Source organism: Narcine bancroftii, chromosome 4, assembly GCF_036971445.1.
Source record: "Narcine bancroftii isolate sNarBan1 chromosome 4, sNarBan1.hap1, whole genome shotgun sequence".
NCBI classification, from domain to species: domain Eukaryota; kingdom Metazoa; phylum Chordata; class Chondrichthyes; order Torpediniformes; family Narcinidae; genus Narcine; species Narcine bancroftii.
In genome coordinates this window covers 78,019,396-78,040,769 of record NC_091472.1, presented here as the reverse complement: position 1 = coordinate 78,040,769, position 21,374 = coordinate 78,019,396, and the positions used below count along the sequence as shown (strand labels likewise).

General features: G+C 36.5%; 1 protein-coding gene across 9 annotated transcripts in view; it reads left to right on the top strand.

Annotated features, from left to right (window-relative positions):
- Positions 1-21,374, top strand: part of abch1 (ATP-binding cassette, sub-family H, member 1) — a 127,981-nt gene that overhangs the window by 67,726 nt on the left and 38,881 nt on the right. For all 9 annotated transcript variants that reach the window (XM_069931723.1, XM_069931722.1, XM_069931720.1 and 6 more), the window contains 7 exons: positions 1,064-1,160; positions 9,451-9,619; positions 12,670-12,770; positions 13,946-14,016; positions 17,664-17,713; positions 17,799-17,855; positions 19,473-19,543. In XM_069931723.1, the coding sequence (XP_069787824.1) occupies positions 1,064-1,160; positions 9,451-9,619; positions 12,670-12,770; positions 13,946-14,016; positions 17,664-17,713; positions 17,799-17,855; positions 19,473-19,543 (616 nt within the window). The remainder of the gene's footprint in view (positions 1-1,063; positions 1,161-9,450; positions 9,620-12,669; positions 12,771-13,945; positions 14,017-17,663; positions 17,714-17,798; positions 17,856-19,472; positions 19,544-21,374) is intronic.

Here is a 21,374-nt window from a genome sequence, read left to right as displayed (position 1 = left end):
TTCCTTCCCCAGGAAGTCGGTATCGGGAACAACACTGCCATTCTGGCTGATGACCCCAGGGCCCATCCTGCTCTGGAGATACACCAGGAGCCATAAGGCAAATCCCTTGGTCGAGAAGGTCCACCTCCTCCATGCGAACCCCCAGTATGCTTAAGTGGAGTACCAGGATGGACAGAAAGACAGTCTTTCTGTCCAAGACCTGGCACATGCCGGAACTCCCATGATCAACCAACCAGAACCCCTCCCCCCAAGACTACCGACAGCACAATTGGGTACCCAGTCCCACTAATGGCACCCAAGGCCCCACCACAACTACAGATCGAACAACCTACGTTTCCCCTTCCCCAATGACCTTCTTGACTCTTTTCAGCCACCAGACACCCAGCATGTCAAGGAAGACACCTCACAGGAGCCAACAACTGACTTGCAGCCAGCACCACGAAGGTCACAACGACAGACGAGACCACAGGACAGGCTAAACCTGTAATGGACTTTGATCCAATTCACCCCAACGGACTCTTTTTAAAAAGAAGGGATGAACGTGGTGGAACCACTGTGTTACTGCTAGTGCTGTCTAATACAAATATATTTTATAGGCTGGCCCACCTCTGTGTCTGTAACTCCTCCCCTGAGAATCTCCATTAAGACGGTTATGCCTAAACCCCTCCCTCAGTACCAGCCTTGCAACCAGGCCAGCAACTTTTGAGACGTGTCTACAGTTTATGGTGATTAAAGCCTATTAATCATGACTTCTAGTGTGATGCAAGTCATTGATAGCGTATCAGTGCCAACCAATGACTGAACCCAAACCTTCCTGCAGCATGTTATACATTATTGCTGGCAAAGATATAAATCCTTGTTACAAACTACAATCATTTAATTTCTGTGCTCCATGATGGAAGCCTCAATGACAAACTACTTTGATGCATTTGACCTACTGTTGTAATAGTCCTTAACTGTGAAGCGATACAGTCATTCTAGTAAGTAGTTCAGAATGGAATGCTTCCTTTTCAACCTGTTTGCATGAATTTTGGACCTAATTCTTTATTATTTTTTCTCGTAGTGGACTGGAAGTTATGGATTAGAAGCATACTTCCTAAATGGAGAAATATTGCGGCTTTGATGATAAAAACATTTATTAGGATCAGAAGGATGCCTGGGTAAATGACTATGTGTTACAATTCATGAGTTACAATTAGATTATATGTTCTGCTAGCAATTAATGATGTAAGAATAATTTCAAGCATGCATCATGTTTCTCCACTTCCACATAAGTTCCAAAGGTTATTAATAATGTGAAAGATCATTTGGAACATAGATTGGTAGTTTGTTTAATGATGGAAGGGGAGAAATAGATCACTGTGGCCACATTTATGACACAAAAAGACAGGTGAAAGATAATGTTACAATGTCTCTAATTCAAAAACCTGCATGTAATTCATGCATTATTAAAAACATGGTTGCATTCTTTTTAGGTGCCAAATATAACCAGAAAATTAGAATTTTAAAAATAAACTTAAAAAAAGAAAGTCTGCAGATGCTGGGGTTGAGGGCCATACACAAACATGCTGGAGAAACTTAGTAGGTCACACAGCATCCATGGAAATAAAGGGTAACCAACGTTTCAGGCCTGGGACCCTCCTCAGGCAATGAAAGGTCCAAGCCCAAAATGCTGGTTACCTGAGAGTTTCTCCAGCACATTTGTTTTTATAAAATTTTATTTGTCATTTGCATCAATACATGTTCAGTATTTATCCATGTCATAAAAATAATAAAAACTACGATGCAAAAAGAATATATTTTTCACATTTTCTCCCTCCTCCCACCACCCTCCCCGAAAAAAGGTAGGAAAAAAGAAAGAAAAAGAAAATGAAAAGCCTGTCTGATGAACATATATCTTTTAAATTGATTCATTGCAAATCTACATAATAATCTTAAACCATGAACTAATTAGGACGGGTTGGATGGGGGTAAAGTCGTAGCAATAAAATCCGTATAGGGTTTCCAAATCTTATCAAATTTTTCTGGTTGATTTCGTAAATTAAATGTTATTTTCTCTAATGGTATACAATTTAATAATTCCATTCGCCATCTATTCAACCACACAATATCATTTAAGTTCTACGTTACAGCTATACATTTCTTTGCTATTGCGAATGCTACACTTAAAAAGTTCTTCTGATAAATATCTAACTTCAATTGATAAATATCTCCCAATAAAAATACTCTGGGATCCTTCAAAATTTGCGTCTTCAAAACTCATTTCCAAACTTATCTACTTTCTCGCATTGCCAGACTGCATGCAGAAAGGATCCTACTTCTTTATTACATCTAAAACATTGATCAGAACAATTTGAATTAATTTCATGTAATTTGTATGGAGTATAATATAATTGATGTAAAAAATTAAATTGTACCATTTGGTATCTAACATTAATTGTATTAATTACACTTTCCTAACAAATTTTGACTATACTTCTTCTTGAATCTGTATATTTAAATCTTTTTCCCTTCTCAATTTAGATTTAAATAAATCCTTTTTCTGGATACTCTCTTGCAATTTTAAATCTATATTAGTAATAAATCTTTTAATAAATGTATCAGTTATTAAATATTCAAATGGACTTTGTTCTGATAGTTTAAAATTCCTCCCTAACTTCCTTTTTAAATATGATTTAAGTTGAAATAGGAGAAAATAGTATTATGTGGTATATTATACTTGTCTTTCAATTGGTCAAAAGTCAAAACAACAGATCGCAAAAAACAGTCCCTTATCCTTTTTATTCCACAATTATACCAAACATCAAAATAAATATTATTAACCGTAAAAGGAATTAAAGGATTTTGATTTAATATAATTTTAGCCAACTGATAATCCTTCATTCCTCTTTCTACATGTACTCCATTCCATACTTTAAGCATATGCCTCAGAATTGGTGTATTTGTACAAAATATGCTCAGAATTACTTTCTCCTATTTACTAATTTTGATTTATATCCATGCTGTCTTTTCATCAGTCTGATAACAAGAAGACAAAAATCTAAGATGAACTGCTTTATTGTAATTTTTTAAATTAGGCAGTCAAATTTCCATGTTAATTTTTCCAATGCCATCTGAAGCATTTTATCTCGCCAAATAAATTTTCTTACATTTTTATTTAAATCTTGAAAAAACATTGTTGGTACAGAAATTGGTAAAGATTAAAAAATATATTGTATTCTAGGAAAAATATTCATCTTCACACAATTTATCCTTCCTAATAAAGAAAATGGCAAGTCCTTCCATCTTTTAAAATCTTTTTAAATTTTCTTAATAAAGGTATGTAATTTAATTTGAATAGATTATTTAAATTCTTATCAACATTAATTCCTAAATATTTAATTGCCTCGTTCTGAAATTTAAATCTTGTCCTTTTCTTAACTTGAACATAATCTGTCTCAGTCATAGGCATAACTTCACTTTTATCAATATTGACTTTATAACCTTATATACTCTGCCAATCTATCATTTACTTTTTTAAATGAACTTTCAGGGTTTGTAAGATATAATATTATATCATCTTCAAAAAGACTAATTTTGTATTCTTTATCATTTATCTTAAAGCCCTCAATCTCATTATCTCTTCTGATCACCTCGGCTATAGGTTTTATAGCTAATGCAAATAAAAAGGTGAAAATGTCTCGATAATTTTGTCTCGTTAATCTTTTCAACAAGAAAGATTTTGATATTTGTCTATTTGTAATTACTCTAGCCTTTAGACAATTATATAATAGTCTTAACCAATTTATAAAATTTGTTGGAATTCCAAAAACCTTCAGTACTTTAAATAAATAATCCCATTCTAATCTATCAAATTCATTTTCTGAATCTAAAGCTAAAGCCACTGATGGTATTTTCTTTTCTGAGCCATATCTATCACACTTAAAAATCTAACAATATTATCCACTGATCTTCTATTTTTAATAAAACCTGTTTGGTCCATATTAATCAATTTAGGTAAACATTTAGCTAATCTATTAGCTATTAAATTAGATAAAATTTTATAATCTGTATTCAATAATGAAATTGACCTACATGAGGATGGAAGCAAAGGGTCTTTCCCTTTTTTTGGAATAACAGTTATTAACGCAGTTTTGAATGACTCAGGTAAGTACCAAAGATTTTCCATTTGATCTAACAATCCCATGAATATCAGAATTAATAACTCTTTCAATTATTTATAAAATTCTGGAGAGAAACCATCCTCCCTGGACCCTTATTGTTTGGTAGAGACATCAGTATATCATGTAGTCTGTAACTATAAATGGATTTGTTAATTCTGTCTTCTCTTCTATATTTAGTTGTGATAAAATAATTTTTGACAAATATTCATTATTTTATTCCCATCTTTCAAAGATTATAATTGCTATAATTTCTTATAAAATTTCATATAAACATTATTAATATCTTATGTTTTATAATTAAGATGACCAGAATCTTCTTTTACAGCTTCTATTGTTCTCAATAATTGTTCAGTCTTCAATTGCCATGCTAAAATTTTATGTGCTCTATTTTTGTCGGATTTGTCTTATATCCCTCTCTACTCTATATGTTTGTATTGTATTAAGTTTCAATTTTTAAAAATCCAATATTTTTCTTTTCTCATCATTTACTTGATTCTTTTTCCATCCTTATTATTTCATTTTCCAAATAATTAACTTCAGACACATATTCTATTTTAACCTTAGCCGTATAAGGCTATGAAGGCTTAAATAAGCCTTCATAGAATCCAAAACCACAAACTTATTAGCTACAAAATGTTCATTCAGGTCCATAAAAAGTTTTATCTGATGCCTTATAAATTTGCAAAATCTTTCTTTTTTAGCAATGCTGCATTAAACCTCAATATGTAACCTAAATTTTTCGCCTCCTCAGTAAAATTGACATCACTAATGGTGAATGATCAGACAATATTCTCGCTTCATATTCAATACTATGGACTCTTGTCTGAAGTTGAGAGGAGATTAAAAACATATCTATATGGGAATGTGTCTTATACCTATAAGAATAAAATGAATCATCTCTAGTACTAGGGTGCATCCTCCTCTAATTATCAACATTTCATTTCATTCAAATTTTTCACATCTTTTATTACCTTATTTTTAACCATAATTCCTCCTGATCTATCCAACTTCTGATCAAGGGTAAAATTAAATTCTCCTCTCATAATTATTTTCCCCTTTACATTAGCTAACTGCATAAAAGCATCTTGTATAAATTTTCCATCATTTCCAGTCAGTGCATATATGTTCATCAAGGTCCAATATTCATAATATATTTTACAATTTATCATCATGCACCTCCCCACTTTATCAATCATTGCATCCAATATTTCAGTTGGTAAGCTTTTATTTATTAATATCGCCATTCCTCTAGCTTTAGAATTAAATGAAGAGAATACCCTTCCTAACCAATCTCTCTCTAATTTCATATGTTTCTATTTCCATTAAATGAGTTTCTTGTATAAAAGCCACATCTACTTTAATTCTTTTCATATAGCTCTATAACCTTTTTCTCTTTCTTGGATTCTGAACTCCATTAATATGAATAAATGACAATTTCCCCACTATTAGACATCAGGATTAAAACCTATATCCATCCAATATCCCCCTCAATCTCCCCATCCAACCCAACTCTCCTTATATAATATATTACGTATATAAATAGTCCAGGCTAGAAATCAAAAAAGAAAAGTTAAGAAAAGAAGAAAACAGAAAAAAGAAAAGAGAAAACCTCAAAGGCACATGTTGTTAAAATGTCTCTATTCCCCTGATCTATACAGGATGCAAAACATGTTGCATTGGTACCCATGACTTCGTAGTGGTCAGCATCACATTCCCCACTAACTCAATCGAAACACCATACCATCCCTTACCCAATCTTATCCATAGCCTTTTAATCCATTAATCTTATCCAGTATAATAGATCGCAATATAGGTTAAACCTTCCTCCCCCTTTAAACTCTCTCAAAACTCAATATATTTTCAGTTACAGCAAAACCTTTCAGTTATGTAATTAATTCAGGTATCAACAACCAGCTGATGATGGTTCACACAGTAAAAAAATCTATTCCTCCCTCCCAGGATGAATTTCAAAACATCTGGGTATCTCAAAACAAAGGCATAGCCTTTTTTCACAATACATCTGTAACCAGATTATACTCTTTCTCTTTTTCAACAATTCAGAACTTATATCTGGATAAAAGAAAATCTTATTTCCATTATAAATCAAAGGTGATTGTCTTTCTTTAGCTTGTTTTGCTGCCAGCTCCAATATCTTCTCTCTTACTTCGTATCGAAGGAATCTGACAAGTATTAGATGGGACCTTTGGTCAGGCTGAGGTTTAGGTCTCAATGTTCCATCTCCAAATCTCCTTGAAATTCAGCCTGACCCAAAGATTCCGGTATCCATCGTTGCAAAAATCTCTTCAAGTCTTGCCCCTCGTCCCCTTCTTTAAGTCCAACAATCTTCCCTTTAATTTTTCCGTCCACTATTTCAAATCTAGTGTCCACTTGTTGCATTAATCTTTCCATCTTATCACCATTCTTCCTTACTTCATCAGTTAACACTTCCATGGATTGTCAAAAAAGTCTAATATTTGTTTTAATTCACCAGAAGATAAAGAAACTTCTGCACCTTTTTCTACTTTTTTCTTGATTGTAGGTCATTCTTTTTCTTTCCTTTCCTTTTCCAAGTCTTCTTCTTGATCACTGGAACTGTGGGTGTCTGGAATCTTTTTTTAAATTTCCTCCATTTTTTTGTGCTCTGCGCATGCGCAACTTCTCAAACATGCGCAGACTTACTTCTTCACCTGATGTTGGTGGCCATTGTCGGAGTTGAGTAAGATTGATTGGGTAGTGTTTATGGGGGAGTTGACTGTGGATAGACAATGGAAAGCATTCACAGATCTAATGGAGAAATTGCAAAAATCGTTTATACCGGTTTGGCATAAAAATAAACCAAAAAAGGTGACTCAACCGTGGATAACAAGGGAAATTAGAGACAGCATTAGGTCCAAAGAGAGAGCATATCGATTGGCCAAAAAAAGTACCACAACCGAAGACTGGGAGCAGTTCAAGATGCACCAAAGGAGGACAAAGGGATTAATCAAGAGAGCAAAAATAAATTACGAAAGTAAGCTTGCGACAAATATAAAAACCAACTGCAAAAGCTGTTATGAATATGTCAAGAGGAAAAGATTGGTGAAATCCAGAGTAGGTCCTTTGCAGTCGGAATCAGGGGAATATATAATGGGGAATAAAGAAATGGCAGACCAATTAAATTCTTACTTTAGTTCTGTTTTTACAAGAGAGGATACAAATAACCTCCCAAGATGTTGGTAAACATAGACACTAATGCAAGGAAGGAACTGAAAGAAATCAGTATCTCTAAGGACATGGTCTTGGGGAAATTGATGGGATTGAAGGCAGATAAATCCCAAGGGCCTGATAATCTACATACTAGGGTACTTAAGTAGCCATTCAGATAGCAGATGCTTTAAGAATTATTTTCCAGAACTCTATAGACTCAGGATCAGTACCCATGGATTGGAGGGTAGCTAATGTTACCCCACTATTTAAAAAGGGGGGTAGAGAAAAAGCGGGGAATTATAAGCTGGTGAGCCTTACATCAGTAGGCTCAGTAATGGAATCCATTATTAAGGATGTAATAGCAGAGCATATGACTAGCAGAGAAGGGATCGGACAGAGTCAACATGGATTTACAAAAGGTAAATCGTGCTTGACAAATCTATTGGAATTCTTTGAGATGGTGACAGGTAAAATAGATGGGGGAGAGCCAGTGGATGTGGTGTACCTGGACTTCCAAAAGGCCTTTGATAAGGTCCCGCATAAATGACTGGCTTACAAAATCAAGGTCATGGGATTGGGGGAAAAGTATTGATGTGGATTGAGAACTGGCTGGCAGGTAGAAGACAGAGAGTTGGGATAAATGACTCGTTTTCTGAGTGGCAGGAGGTGACCAGTGGGGTGCCACAGGGATCTGTACTGGGACCCCAGCTGTTCACAATTTACATTAATGATCTGGATGAGGGGAGTGGATGTAATATCTCCAAATTTGCAGATGACACTAAGCTAGGAGGGGTTGTGTGCACGGAAGAGGGGATCAGGAAGCTCCAGTGTGATTTGGATAAATTGAGGGACTGGGCAGATACATGGCAAATGCACTACAATGTGGATAAATGTGAGGTTATCCACTTTGGTAATACAAACCAGAGGGCAGATTACTATTTGAATGGCAATAGATTAAGAGATGGGGAAGTGCAGAGAGACCTAGGGGTACTTGTACACCAGTCTCTGAAGGCAAGCATGCAGGTACAGCAGGCGGTTAAAAAGGCAAATGGTATGTTGGCCTTCATATCAAGAGGGTTTGAGTATAGGAACAAGGATACCTTACTGCAGCTGTACAGGGCCTTGGTGAGACCCCACCTGGAGTATTGTGTGCAGTTTTGGTCACCTGATCTAAGGAAGGATGTTCTTGCAATGGAGGGAGTGCAGAGGCGATTCACCAGGCTGATACCTGGAATGGCAGGAATGACTTATGAGGAAAGATTGCGCAAATTGGGATTGTACTCGCTGGAGTTTAGAAGATTGAGAGGGGATCTCATAGAGACCTATAAAATTCTGGCAGGACTGGACAGAATGGATGCAGATGGGATGTTTCCAATGATGGGAAAATCCAGAACCCGGGGCCATGGTTTGAGGATAATAGGCAAACCATTTAGGACCGAGATGAGGAGGAATTTCTTGACCCAGAGGGTGGTGAATCTGTGGAATTCATTGCCACAGAGGGCAGTAGAGGCAGGTTCATTAAATATATTTAAGAGGGAATTAGATCTATTTCTTCAGTATAAGGATATTAAAGGTTACGGAGAGAAGGCGGGGACGGGGTACTGAACTTTAAGATCAGCCATGATCTCGTTGAATGGCGGAGCAGGCTCGAAGGGTCGAATGACCTACTCCTGCTCCTATCTTCTATGTTTCTATGTTTGTGCAGCAGTGTCCAAGGTCTCCCCGGCTTCTGGCCTCTCTCCTTTGGATATTACCTTGTGGACAGCTCCAGGATCCTTTCTCAAGGTAGGCCTTTCTTCTTTTTCTTGTTCCTTTTTTTTCTTAGTTTCTTGTAAGTCCTTTATCCTTCTTTGGTGGCATTGTTAATGTCTTCTATGTGTCTTCAGACAATTCATCCTTATACTTTCTGTAACTTTTATAGTTTTTTTTGTCTCTTTTTCTCAACTTTTTCGAGGAGAGCAGGGATTATCACTCTAACCCCACGTTATCACGTAGCACGCCCCTCCCAGCACATTTGTATATTGCATTTGAAAAGTATATTTTGATGAGTATGATGTATTTCAATTTTGTGTTCCTAAGCATTATCTTCCATATTCCATAGGTTTCTTATCTTCCAGTTCTTCCTGCCAGTTCTTCAGATATCGCTGATATGCCTTTGCATTGGGGGAAATCCGAAGGATTTGCATGTGGCTGTGGTGAACAACGATACGGGACAACCTTCCCTGAGTCAGAATGTTCTGTGGCACCTTGATAACAATACCATCATCCAGGTTATTTATGTGTGACATTGAGTCTATAGTACAGAAACAGACTATTTGGTGGCACATGGCATTTATGCTGCACGTAGCCCTTTCCCACTCTTTTTCACACTTCCTCCTTCATGGGTGGGCATGTCTAACCTGCTTTTCAATGCATCTTTACTATTTGCTCATATTCTCTAAGCTAGTGAGTTTGACACTCTGACCACCCATTGAGTTAAGAGGGCTTGCCTAATTTCTAGGAGACACACAGAGAGAGTGCATAAGTTGGAATTTGAAGCTAGGCTCAATTTACTGGAGGAGCTCAGTGGGTCAAGCAGTATCAGTGGGAGAAAAAGAATGCCTGATAGATGAAGTCTTGACATAGGGTTCTAGCCCAAAAACCCAGCCATTTTTTTCTCCCACTGATGTTGATTGACCTACTGATTTCCTCCAGCAGATTGTGTTTATCTCTCGATTTCCGTGTTGTAGTTTATTGTCTCTTTCTTATATTGATGGCTTCCATGAATGTGCTTGTTAATGTTTCCGGTGGTGCTTTTGTCAAGTGAACTACAAATGAAAATATGAAGATATCACTTTGTCTTTCATAGTTTTTCTACATGACCAGTGAAATATTTCCCGAGGTGCATTCTTAACACCTCTAGTAATTTCTACCCATAATTACACAAGATGTATGAGATTTGAACAAGGGTGTTTATATTAACTCCAACAGCAGGAAACTCCCTGGATGGGGATGAATAGGATAGATTGACAGAGCCTTTTCCCTTATTCTAGAGTGCATAGGTTTAAGGTGAGAAGGGGAAAGTTTAAAGGAGATTTTTTAGGTGTTTTTTTTTTACAAGGGAGTGGTAGGTGCCTGAAATGCTTTGCCAAGTGAGCAGAAAGAAGCAAAGATGCAAAGCAAAAATTAGGAGGTCTTTCAGTGGGCATCTGAAAAAGCAGGAAATAGAGAGATATTAATCATATACACTGACACCACAACCAGTAAAGACAGCTGCAATTAGGGCCTTTCTTTGAATTATACAGATGGTAACAGAAAAATTGAGCCCACTTTGCTAACCATCTCAGAGAGGGATATGGGTCTCCTTACAACTGATGCAAGAGTGATGACTGCCCTATAAAGAAAGCAAATGAAGCAGTAGGTGTTTGAAAAAAAAACAGAAGCAACAAATTCAAAAGATCTGTTTTGGCTGATTTGCTGTTCGGAGACTCCTGTTGAAATGCGTTGAAATAATTAGGCCTTCTGTTTTGTTCTGGATTAAACTTTACTGTGGGTCAGTAAAGCAGTGGATTTCAACTTAAGGTGATGAGACGTTTTGCAGGACCTGCAGGATTTTTGTTAGGAGTGCAGAATCAGAGCTGAAGAGTGAAGAAATGAAAACCATTGAGGCAAATGGCAATGCACAAGCAAGCTGGAAAAATTAAAGTTAACTATGTATCAAACTGAATTTTTATGACTAGCTTTAGCTGTTTCTAGGAAGTGCACAGTCATTACTTGGAAATCAGATACAGATTTAGGGATGGAGATATGGCATGCTGAATTACGTATTAATATTCCACGAGAAAATAACATAATTTACGTAATAAGTATCAATTTTTTTCGAAAATATGGAGCCCATACTTACAACACGTTGGTTTGAAAATCTGAAGGACTGTCTAAAAGCCCATCCTGTTGGTAACCCCCCTCAGTTCCATTATCATTAGTACTGAGATTTTATATTTTTTTGACCTTCTCCTAACTCTTTCTTTATTCCTTACTTTCCTTTTTTCTTTCTTTATTATATTTTGTGGGGCAGGGTGGGGAGGTGGGGGGAAGGGAAGGAAGGAGGGAGGGAGGGATGGGGGGGTTTATATATGTATCCCACATGTGTAATTTTTTTTCTCTTGTAGCTTTATTGAATATGTATAATGGATGTGGTTTTTAAATTCTTAAATAAAATATTCCAAAAAAGCAAGCCAGCACAGAGGGAGGAAAAGAGATTTAATCTTTAGGTCAATGACCTTTGATCAGACAGTGACAAACGGAGTGAAATCTGTGTTCCTGTTGGTTCAAAGGACTTAATAAACCTTTCAAGATAAAACCTACGAGGAACATTATCAGTTCTGAGGAATTCTTGAAAAGTTGCATAATTTGGAAAAAAACTACTTGAATTGGTAAAGCAGGCATGCAACAATATACTTCCAACTAACCTTTTACAATGTTTACAACTTATCTCTGGCTATAATCCTGAAAGTTAGTTGGCAGTTTAGGCATTTTTATTACAAGTGATACAAATGTCACGTTAAAATTTCATCATTATCAATGGGAATAATTCTTTCGAATTTAATGGATGACTTAGTTGGAATGGACAAGTTGGACAAAGGGCAATTTTTATGGACAATAAAAGATAATGTTTCAGAAAATTCTGGTTGTTTTAATTTAATAATCCTACAAATAAATTAGAAAAGAAGTTCCAAATAATGTAATTCCTAAAGTGTCATCAGAAGTTGTGGAATTTTGTGGATGTTGAATATTGTTATGCGAAGAATTTCTGTTTTTTTGCATCTTTGTTTTTTTTTCTAGCAATATCTGGCAGGCAAAATAATTGTTATGGGGTGACTATGTTTGCAAACTTTAGATTAGATAATTTATGTAAGAAATTGACTTAGCACTCGAGGGAACATTAGAATGTTCTTCAGTTTTTGTGTATTTAGAAATATCAGATATTTCTGCAACCATTTTTACAACAGTATAAATGTAGAAAAATGCCCCAAGAGAATTCAATGTTTTGACTGTGCCCAGGTTCTGTCCTACTGGAAGAACTGTGAATGCTGAGAATCAGGTATGCTACAGTCTATGGCTATCTGGTCCCTTTAAATTCATTGGGTTGACCCAAGCAAAATGTTTCTTAAATCCTTCCCAAAATTTTGGACTGCCTGGGTAAATGATGCTTCACTTCCTGCAATTAAATTTGATTCAAAAAGCAAACTTTTTAACATGCAAGTACCTTTTTGAGCTGTATAACTTCAATTGCTCACCCATAGTATCACGGGAATTACTCGTTGCTTGTTATATCTTGCAGATTCATTTAAACCAGTCTGATGCTATTAAGGGCATAAAAGATGGGAAATACTGGGGTGCAGTTGGCTTTGGAGCAAATTACACCCAAGATATTCTTTTAAGGTAAGTGACAAGTGTTACGAGCCCAGAAGACCCCAAAACCCAGCAGCAATAGATACTCATCAAGACAAATGGTTACTTAAACAAAAGTTCCTTTTAATTATCTTTATACATGCAAACAAAATTACACTTTAACTTATCACTATTGACTTAACTAACCTAACTTAACCCCCTTCTAATTCTAAGTGCACATATATGTAATGTGTGTATAAGTTCAGAAAGGTTCTTTGGTTCACAGTCCAATCTCACTTCTCACTCCACCAAGTTCACTGGTTGCAGGCAATTCTTATACAGTGCACAGAATTTAACATTATAAAGTTCAGCAGGCTTTGGTGCTTGAAAAGTAAATGGTTACCATTTAGGTAACTCAGGAAGCTTCTTGTGAGTTTTCAGAGAGAGATTTGTTGTTCAAAAACATCCACAACTGATGTACTTCCATCAGTCACTTCAGTATCTTGCTGACGAAATTTGACCCTTCAGGGTTCTCCAGATGATAACCTCTTTCTTTCAGATCATCACAGAGTTCCTTTTTGTTTCCCTTATTCCAAGTGAAACATTAGACAGCCAGTCCTCTCCTCTTGCATGAACCACAAGGGCTTTGGCCAGGAAATCTTCAAAAAAGGCTTTCCATGAGCTTGCCAGCTTGTCCTATTCCAGTCCCAGCTGCTTCTGCTGGCTGTAGCCCTGTAGAATTGATCTGTGTGTGTGTGTGTGTGTGTGTGTGTGTGCCTCTCTGTCTTTGAGAGGAAGTCTGTTTGACTCTCTCTGCTTGCAAAACCCTCTTGCATGACCCTCTTAAAACAACAAGTTCTCTTCCAGACAATCAGTGGCTCCAACAAGCCTTTTCATCTGTTGCCTTTTGTAAACAACAATTAAGTCTCTTGAGCACTCTTCAAAGCTCTTGAAAAAGCTGTGGAGGCAATATGTCTAGCATGGGGGCAGAGCTTCAGTATTTTAAATAAGATCTGTTTTAAATTGTTTGTATGTTACCTACTCTAATAAACCTTCCAAATTTATCTCCAAAAAAACATATCTATATACTGTCACACAAGTTACAGAAGTATATTTATTTTGAGATGTTTGTCAGGCCAGCTGTACTAATAATGAAAGAAGCAATTGGAACTAAGTCAAATGCAGCCCCCTTGCTAAGATATGATGTGTCATATGTTTCCTCCAAGGGCATCTCAGAAGATGATTGAGAACAGCACAGTTGATGGAGGTTTGATCCATGTCTGGCTGGATATGACTAGTAAGTCTGTTAAGGTTCTTTATCTGTACACAGTGGCAAGGAAGAGTGATCAGATGGTCAGAAACATAAACTTGTTTCTTAATTTTTCTTTTTTTCACAATATCCAGATGGAAATAAAATAGGGAAAATAGTTCAAGGTTTAAGTTCAATTGGGTTGGTTTATATAGACGGTAGTCTTTGTCCAAACATTAATTTTTAATCAGCTATCAAATTCTTTATATTTTTTTCACACCTTGCGCTTTGTCACGATACCAAAGTGATTTTTTGGACTATTTGCGACAATGTGATCTTTGCTGGCATTTTAGACAATTTCCCTTATTCCAGAAGCCACCTCTCAACAAAGGCATTGACCATCATTTGGCCAGCTAAGAAAAACTGCATTTGAGGTCTACAATTCCTAAATTTTCAAAATTATTATAAAGCAGCACAATTGAGTTTATTAATAGAATGTTTGATTTAGATCATCTGTTAATATAGGCCAATATTGAGTTATCTAGTATCGGTGAGAAGAGTATGACACAATTTATTTATAAATGGAATAATGTTGTAAATCATTAATAATAATCCACCTGTTTTGAAGTATTTAATTGAATTATGGAATCGGATAAATGATGAGATATGTACACAGGGGAAATTTTCAGCTAAAACAACTTTATATAAGAAAGAACTTTTTCTTTTTACTCTTAATAATCGGTGTTTGAAAATATGAAATCAGAAAGGAATTAAAACTGTTGAAAATTGTTATGAAGCTGGTTATTTTATTTCTTTTCAAAGAGTGAAAGAATGAGTTCCAAATAATATGGTTTTTTTTGTTATTATCAAGTTAAGGCTTTATTGGTGGAAAATGATGGACCTTTTTTAAGATTACCAAGACAATCAAAATTTGAAATTTTGCTTACAGAAGGTGCTACAAAAAAGTTTATTTCTGAAATGTAGAAATTTTTACAAACTAAGGTGCCTAAACTAGATATTCATAAATTGAGACTAAAATGGGAAAAAGATTTGGGAATAACAATTGATCAAGATGATTGGAGTTCTATATGTAAGGATTGGATTAACCATATAACCATATAACCACTTACAGCACAGAACAGGCCAGTTCGGCCCTACTAGTCCTTGCCGTAGCAAATCCCCACCCTCCTAGTCCAACTGACCAGCACCCGGTCCATACCCCTCTAGTCCCCTCCTATCCATGTAACGATCCAGTCTTTCCTTAAATGTAACCAATGATCCCGCCTCGACCACATCTGCCAGAAGCTCCTTCCACATCCCCACCACCCTCTGCATAAAGAAATTTCCCCTCATGTTCCCCTTATAATTTTCCCCCTTCAATCTTAAACCATGTCCTCTAGTTTGAATCTCCCCCTTTCTTAATTGAAAAAGCCTATCCACATTTACTCTGTCTGTCCCTTTCAAAATCTTAAACACCTCTATCAAGTCCCCTCTCAATCTTCTACGCTCCAGAGAAAAAAGCCCCAGTCTGCACAACCTTTCCCTGTAACTCAGACCCTGAAATCCTGTCAACATTCTCGTGAACCTTCTCTGCACTCTCTCTATTTTGTTTATATCTTTCCTTTAATTTGGTGACCAAAACTGTACACAGTACTCCAATGCCTTGTACAATTTCATCATAACCTCCCTACTCTTGAATTCAATACTCCGATTTATGAAGGCCAACATTCCAAATGCTAAGATTACTAAGATTATTAATGTTTGATGTAGATTAGTTCATTATAATCTTATTCATCAATTGTATTTAACTCCTCAGGAATTAAAGAATTATAATTTAATTTCTTCAGATTTATGTTTTAAATGTTCTAATAAAAGGTTCTTTTTTACATTCGACTTGGTTATGTGATAAGGTTAAATTTTTTTTGGATACAACTTAAGGAATTTTTAGAGAAAGTTTTAAAGATTCAATTACCAATGGACCCTATTTTTATTAGGTAATGTTAAAATACTGATTTTGTCTTTGAGGTTGACTGAGTATCATATTGTGTTTTTAAGGTTGGCAATGGCTGTGGCAAGAAAATATATTGCTATAACTTGGAAAAATTAGATAGATTTGGGGTTACAGAGATGGCATTTGGAATTGAGATCATGCATTCCATTGGAAAAAAATAACGTATAATTTACGTGATAATTATCTTTTTTTAAAAAAGTGTGAAGCCCTTATTTGGATTATATGGGTTTAAAATGTTGAATTCCCTGGAGCTCATCGTGATGGTGTTGCTTTGATCCATGGTGATTTATTGTGTGTTTGATGGTTTAAATCTCCTGCTTCTTCCTTCTTGCTTTTGGGTATTTTTGGGGTGGGAGAAGGGTAGGTTATGGTGGTGGGAGGGGGAGGGATTTTTTTCATTTGTATTGTATATTAAAAATTTTAAATAAATTATTTTTTTTTAAACTGGATTTGAGAAAGTGTAACATCCCAACAATTCTCAGGAATTCTTGGCTCATGGCTGGCTCATTATGGAAAAGGAGCATTTGGGATCGCATAAAAACTCTGGGTAAATGGGAAAAGGAACCATTTCACAAACTAACCACACAATACCCCCCATAAGGCACCTTCTGCTCAACTTGCTGCAGTCTTTGGATCCTAATTTGGTTTCATGTAACACCCTTGAACTCACAGAACTGCAGTGGAAGCAAGATATCCTTGAGCCTGAGCTAATTAAGATAATGCATCCTATTTGATTCATCCTATTCTATTCATCAAGCCAGACTCCATGACTCCATGAGAGCAGAACATACTTTTTAGCAGCATTTCTTTGTCAGTCTCTCGGCTTTCAGCTTACAATTTGCCTCCGGTATGATTGACAGAACCTTCCAACATATCCATTCCTTCCAACCTCAAAAATCCCTGGATTGAGAGGAATCTTAAGTGGTAGGTAGGTCATCCTATGCAGCATTTGCACATGCTGCCACAGGTGTTCAGTTGGTAAACTATGGGGCAGATGAATGGGTTATTTGAAATGTTATGCACTCCTTTTCTTGGCATATGGTCTCTATGTTCCTGTTGTCAAAATTTAAGGTGATTAATTTCTTCCAAAACCTCTTTCCTCATTTTGATCAGTCATAGGTCAAAGATTTCTATGAGTTGTTGAGGATGTTTTACTTTTTCTAGAAGATGTCCAGAATGTCCTTTTTATTGTCTTCCTGCAAATCTTTCACTATGATGGAGCTAAGAATGAAGAGTGCTGTTTTGGGAATCTAGTGTCAGAGACCTGCTCACAGGAACTAGCTAAGTGAGACCAGAACCTTAGTGATGGGGGTGTTAGACTGGGAGAGGACACCAGCAGAACTTCATTGATTTTGCAAATGAATTTGGAGAAATTCAGTGTTTTGATTGCCAGGGACTGAAGGTTCAGGAAGGCAGGGTACACTGCTGCTCAGAAGATTCAGTAGAGGCTTCATGCCAGATCTGACATCTCAGCCTTCAAACACTTTTCCTCAGTCAGGTGAAGTCTGTGCTTACATACTAGAGACCAAGGTCATCAGTGTCTGCATTTGCTGAGAAGCGACTCCTGTAATGTGGAAAATCATCCACATTTTCCATGGTCTCAGCATGAATCTTAATTGTCAGGAGTCTGTGTTGTTTGGAGGGGATATAGGTTGGATGTCTTTATATGTTTATTTACTTTCAGATGAACAAATCGCATTGACCATTGAACAAAAACTGCGAGAAGCATATGAGGTACCTTCAGATGAAGCACAATTTCATTCATCATTTAATTATATTTTCCGGAGGGTAAAATGTACTTCTGAATCTTTCATTACAGGGTTTTGTTAAGGACAACCTGAACAATTGCTCAAACTTGGCTGCTTCAACTGTAAAGGTAAAAACCCATCAACATTTCTGAGGGCTATTATGGTGTGAAAAATAAAAAAATTTTAAAAAAAACTTAGACAGGTAAAAAAAAACATTTCTGAGGGCTAGATTCATTTGGATCAACCAAAATTCAACATATATGTACATATAGATGTCCTATTTGTGTCTCAAATCCATCAAATTATTTGGTTTTACTTGGGTTCCTGTGTTGATAATATAATCTTTTTAATGCTGCAAGGACTTGTGTTAACCTTTTACATGCAAGGGGAATGATTTTGACTTTGAGGATGTTAAATGTGTCTTATGAATCAACATTTATGCACCTCACCAAATTTTCACACCCACTAATTTCAAATCAAAACGAAAATAGGGAGAGATGTAAAATAGTCTGCTGAATTAATATTTTATAGCATCTGCTAACTTCAGAAATACTTACTCCCAACCTTCCTGTTTTAACGTTGGTGAGTTTAAGTCAGAATTTGGTTCCTTTTCAATTTATGTTTGTTGGCATGTGGCTACTCCATTACTATCCATTTCTTTGCTCCCACTATGTTTATAAACCCGTTGGCCTCCCCAAAAGTCCGAGACCTCACTTAAAGTTTTATTTTGCATCAAGTTTTAAATATAGCCATGACACGATCATTTTATCATCCCAACAATCGTGCAACTATCCTTCGAGCATTATGACCTGTGTTGATTTGTTTTCTTTCCTGTGCTGAGGCTAGCTGGCCACTGCAATAAGCACTTTCACAGTCTAGGTGATTGCCTCGCCCCCATCTGCTCACATATAACCCTGGTTTCCCACCTAAAACCAGAACCCTTCTGAAGACTACGGTGAAACCCTACCCATAGTTATAACAACAGCATTTGTTCTTCCCCCAGTTGTGAGAGCTTTTACTCGCGCTACAGTGATGTACACATGTGTCATTTGCAGCCTTTGAACAGTTCACCTGCTTAACTATAAAATTTAGTTCACAAGGCTATTTGTATATGTGCTGGATAGTCTTATATAAGGCACTCAGTTGATCCAAATATTCCTTTAACTTGCTTGTTAATTTTTTTGTGTGGAGGAGTTCTTGCCCACAGGGATATTGAGCTGAACAGTTGAATCTTAGCTCTTTCTCCCGTTAAGATCAGCTAACAGCATCACTCCAAACTTGAGGCTTTCTCTTTTGCCATAGTTTGGCATCACACACACAATGCACCCCCTCCTTTCTTGTTAGGAAACCTGCTATCTTAAGTATTAGCCATTTTCAAATTTCACAGAAAGTAACCTTCAGGAGAAAGCCAGCTTACTTACAAATTATTATAAAAAATAAGTCTTAATAGTATTTTTGCTGAAATGAAATATGAAGGAAAGCATTTCTTGTAGTGAACAAAAATAAACTTTTGGAGAGTACTTTTTCCCTAGAGATTATTATGAGATTGAGGTAATATACATTACGTATAGTAAAACAGCTAAAGTAAATAAAATTAAATTAAAAATTGATGAAGGGCTCAAACCCGAAACATCAGTTATGTATTTTTACCTTTGCTATATAAAGGACGCTGCTTGACCTGCTGGGTTTCTCCAGCTTTGTGTTTTTGCACTGTGGATAGTTACAATTATATTTGATTTTTGTAGGTTGAAAAGCCAATATATGGGCATAAGCATTCGGATTTCACAAAATTTGTTGCTCCTGGTGCAATCTTAAGGTAAAAGTTTATTCTGGTTTTAAAAATACAGTCAAGTTTACAGCAGAATAAATACGTTGCTAACAAAGAGCAAAAGGGTCATTTCAAAGATTGAATAAAATCTAATGGCCGACATAGAAACCGGATTATGTAACGTGATGTCCAATGAAAACAAAGTTCTTAGTGATTGTGAAATAATTAATTCTCCCCACATTCTCATGAACTCCCCTTAGATTCTGCGCTAAGATATACACTTGGAGAAATTTGCAGAGGCCATTTAACCTGCTAACCCAATGTGGGAGGAAACAAGAATACTTGGGGCAAATTTAGTCACAAGGAAAACATGTAAACTCCACAAAGTCAGCACTCGCGGTCTGGATCCAACCCGATCATCAGAGTTGTACGAGAGCAGTTCCATCAGGCTGCACGACCATGACATCCAATCCTTTTAAATCTGAATGGTGTGTAACTTACAGCTTTATGAAAGAAAAGTGTTTGGGGAGAGCACATTGATATTGCAGTTTGAGTGCAATTACAAAGACGGAAAAGACTAAATATAAAACTGATGGGAGGGTCATAGAAATGATATGTAGCCAATTGCACTTGTTGCTTGATGCTTTCAGTTATATTAACTATTCAATTTCACCTTGCCACTTCTAAAGTTGGCTGTTTCTTTCTTTTATAAGGCAGCAAACAAAAACCACTTATCAAAATTGTGGATGGAAATGTCATAGGTTAAAACTCAGGTTCCTTCTATCTAAACTATCTCAGCACATTTCAGAAAAAGAATAGGAAACACCCAAAAGTAAAATAAACATTAAAGTGTTCTAACTAGTCCACCACACAGTATACTCACAGATAAAATAAACATTCCATTTTGTGCTTTGGAGGAATAATAAATCGATAGGTACTCTAAATCTACTGCTGTTGCGAGATCAATAAGCCTTTGGTTTGGTGGCCATTTTGTTTAGGCCAACAACTGTTGTTGGCCACTGGTTCAGGGCAGCTGTCTGGCTCCCAAGCCAGAACACTGCAATTAAAAAAAAATGCTTGCTGTCTTTGCATGCAGTCACATCTCAGCCATCTCAATGTCCATGCCCTGCTACAAACCTCTGAGCTCCCTGCTCTTCTGATTCTCACCACCTGCAATCCCTGATTTGAATCATTCTTTTTCCTTGAATACTTCCTCACTTCCCCTCCTCCTTTAAGATGCTCTTTAAATTACAAGTTTTGATCAGTTCTCTGCATGAAAAATGACATGTCATTGTCAGATTATCTTCTGAGCAATAAAAGCTGGATCCCAATATCCAGTTGTTTTCATAAATTTGGTTTTTGGTTTGCATTGGAAGGATGACTGTAGTTTCCTCAAGGCCCACACCCAAACTGAGCTGTTGCGCCAGCCACTGGCTCTATCAGAACTTGACCGTTGAAATGGATGGGTAACAATCTCCCTTCTTTGAGGAAAAGCAAAGTCCATTTCCGAGAAATGAGGGAAACTCAGTATTGAGTTGAAAAAAAATACCCCCACAATCAGAAGGTTAGGTATCTGCAAAAAAACTTCACCCCAGGGTGATACAGTGCATGAATGTATTTGGGGCTGAGATGGGCAAAATCATGGCCCTTGTTAAATGAGGGTTAACTAGAATCAGACACAAAGGTGGACCTGAAATGGTGAAAGGTAGAGCAGGCTTGAGAGATCTTTGGTTGCACTCATGCTGTTAGTTATATTCCCAATAAAATGTCCCGTTGAGGAACCTCTTTGAACCCTCCATTAACCAATTTTGTTTAAGGAACAGATCCAATTCTTCTAAAATCTGAATTGACTCTCTGTCCTCTCCCTTCACAAAATGGT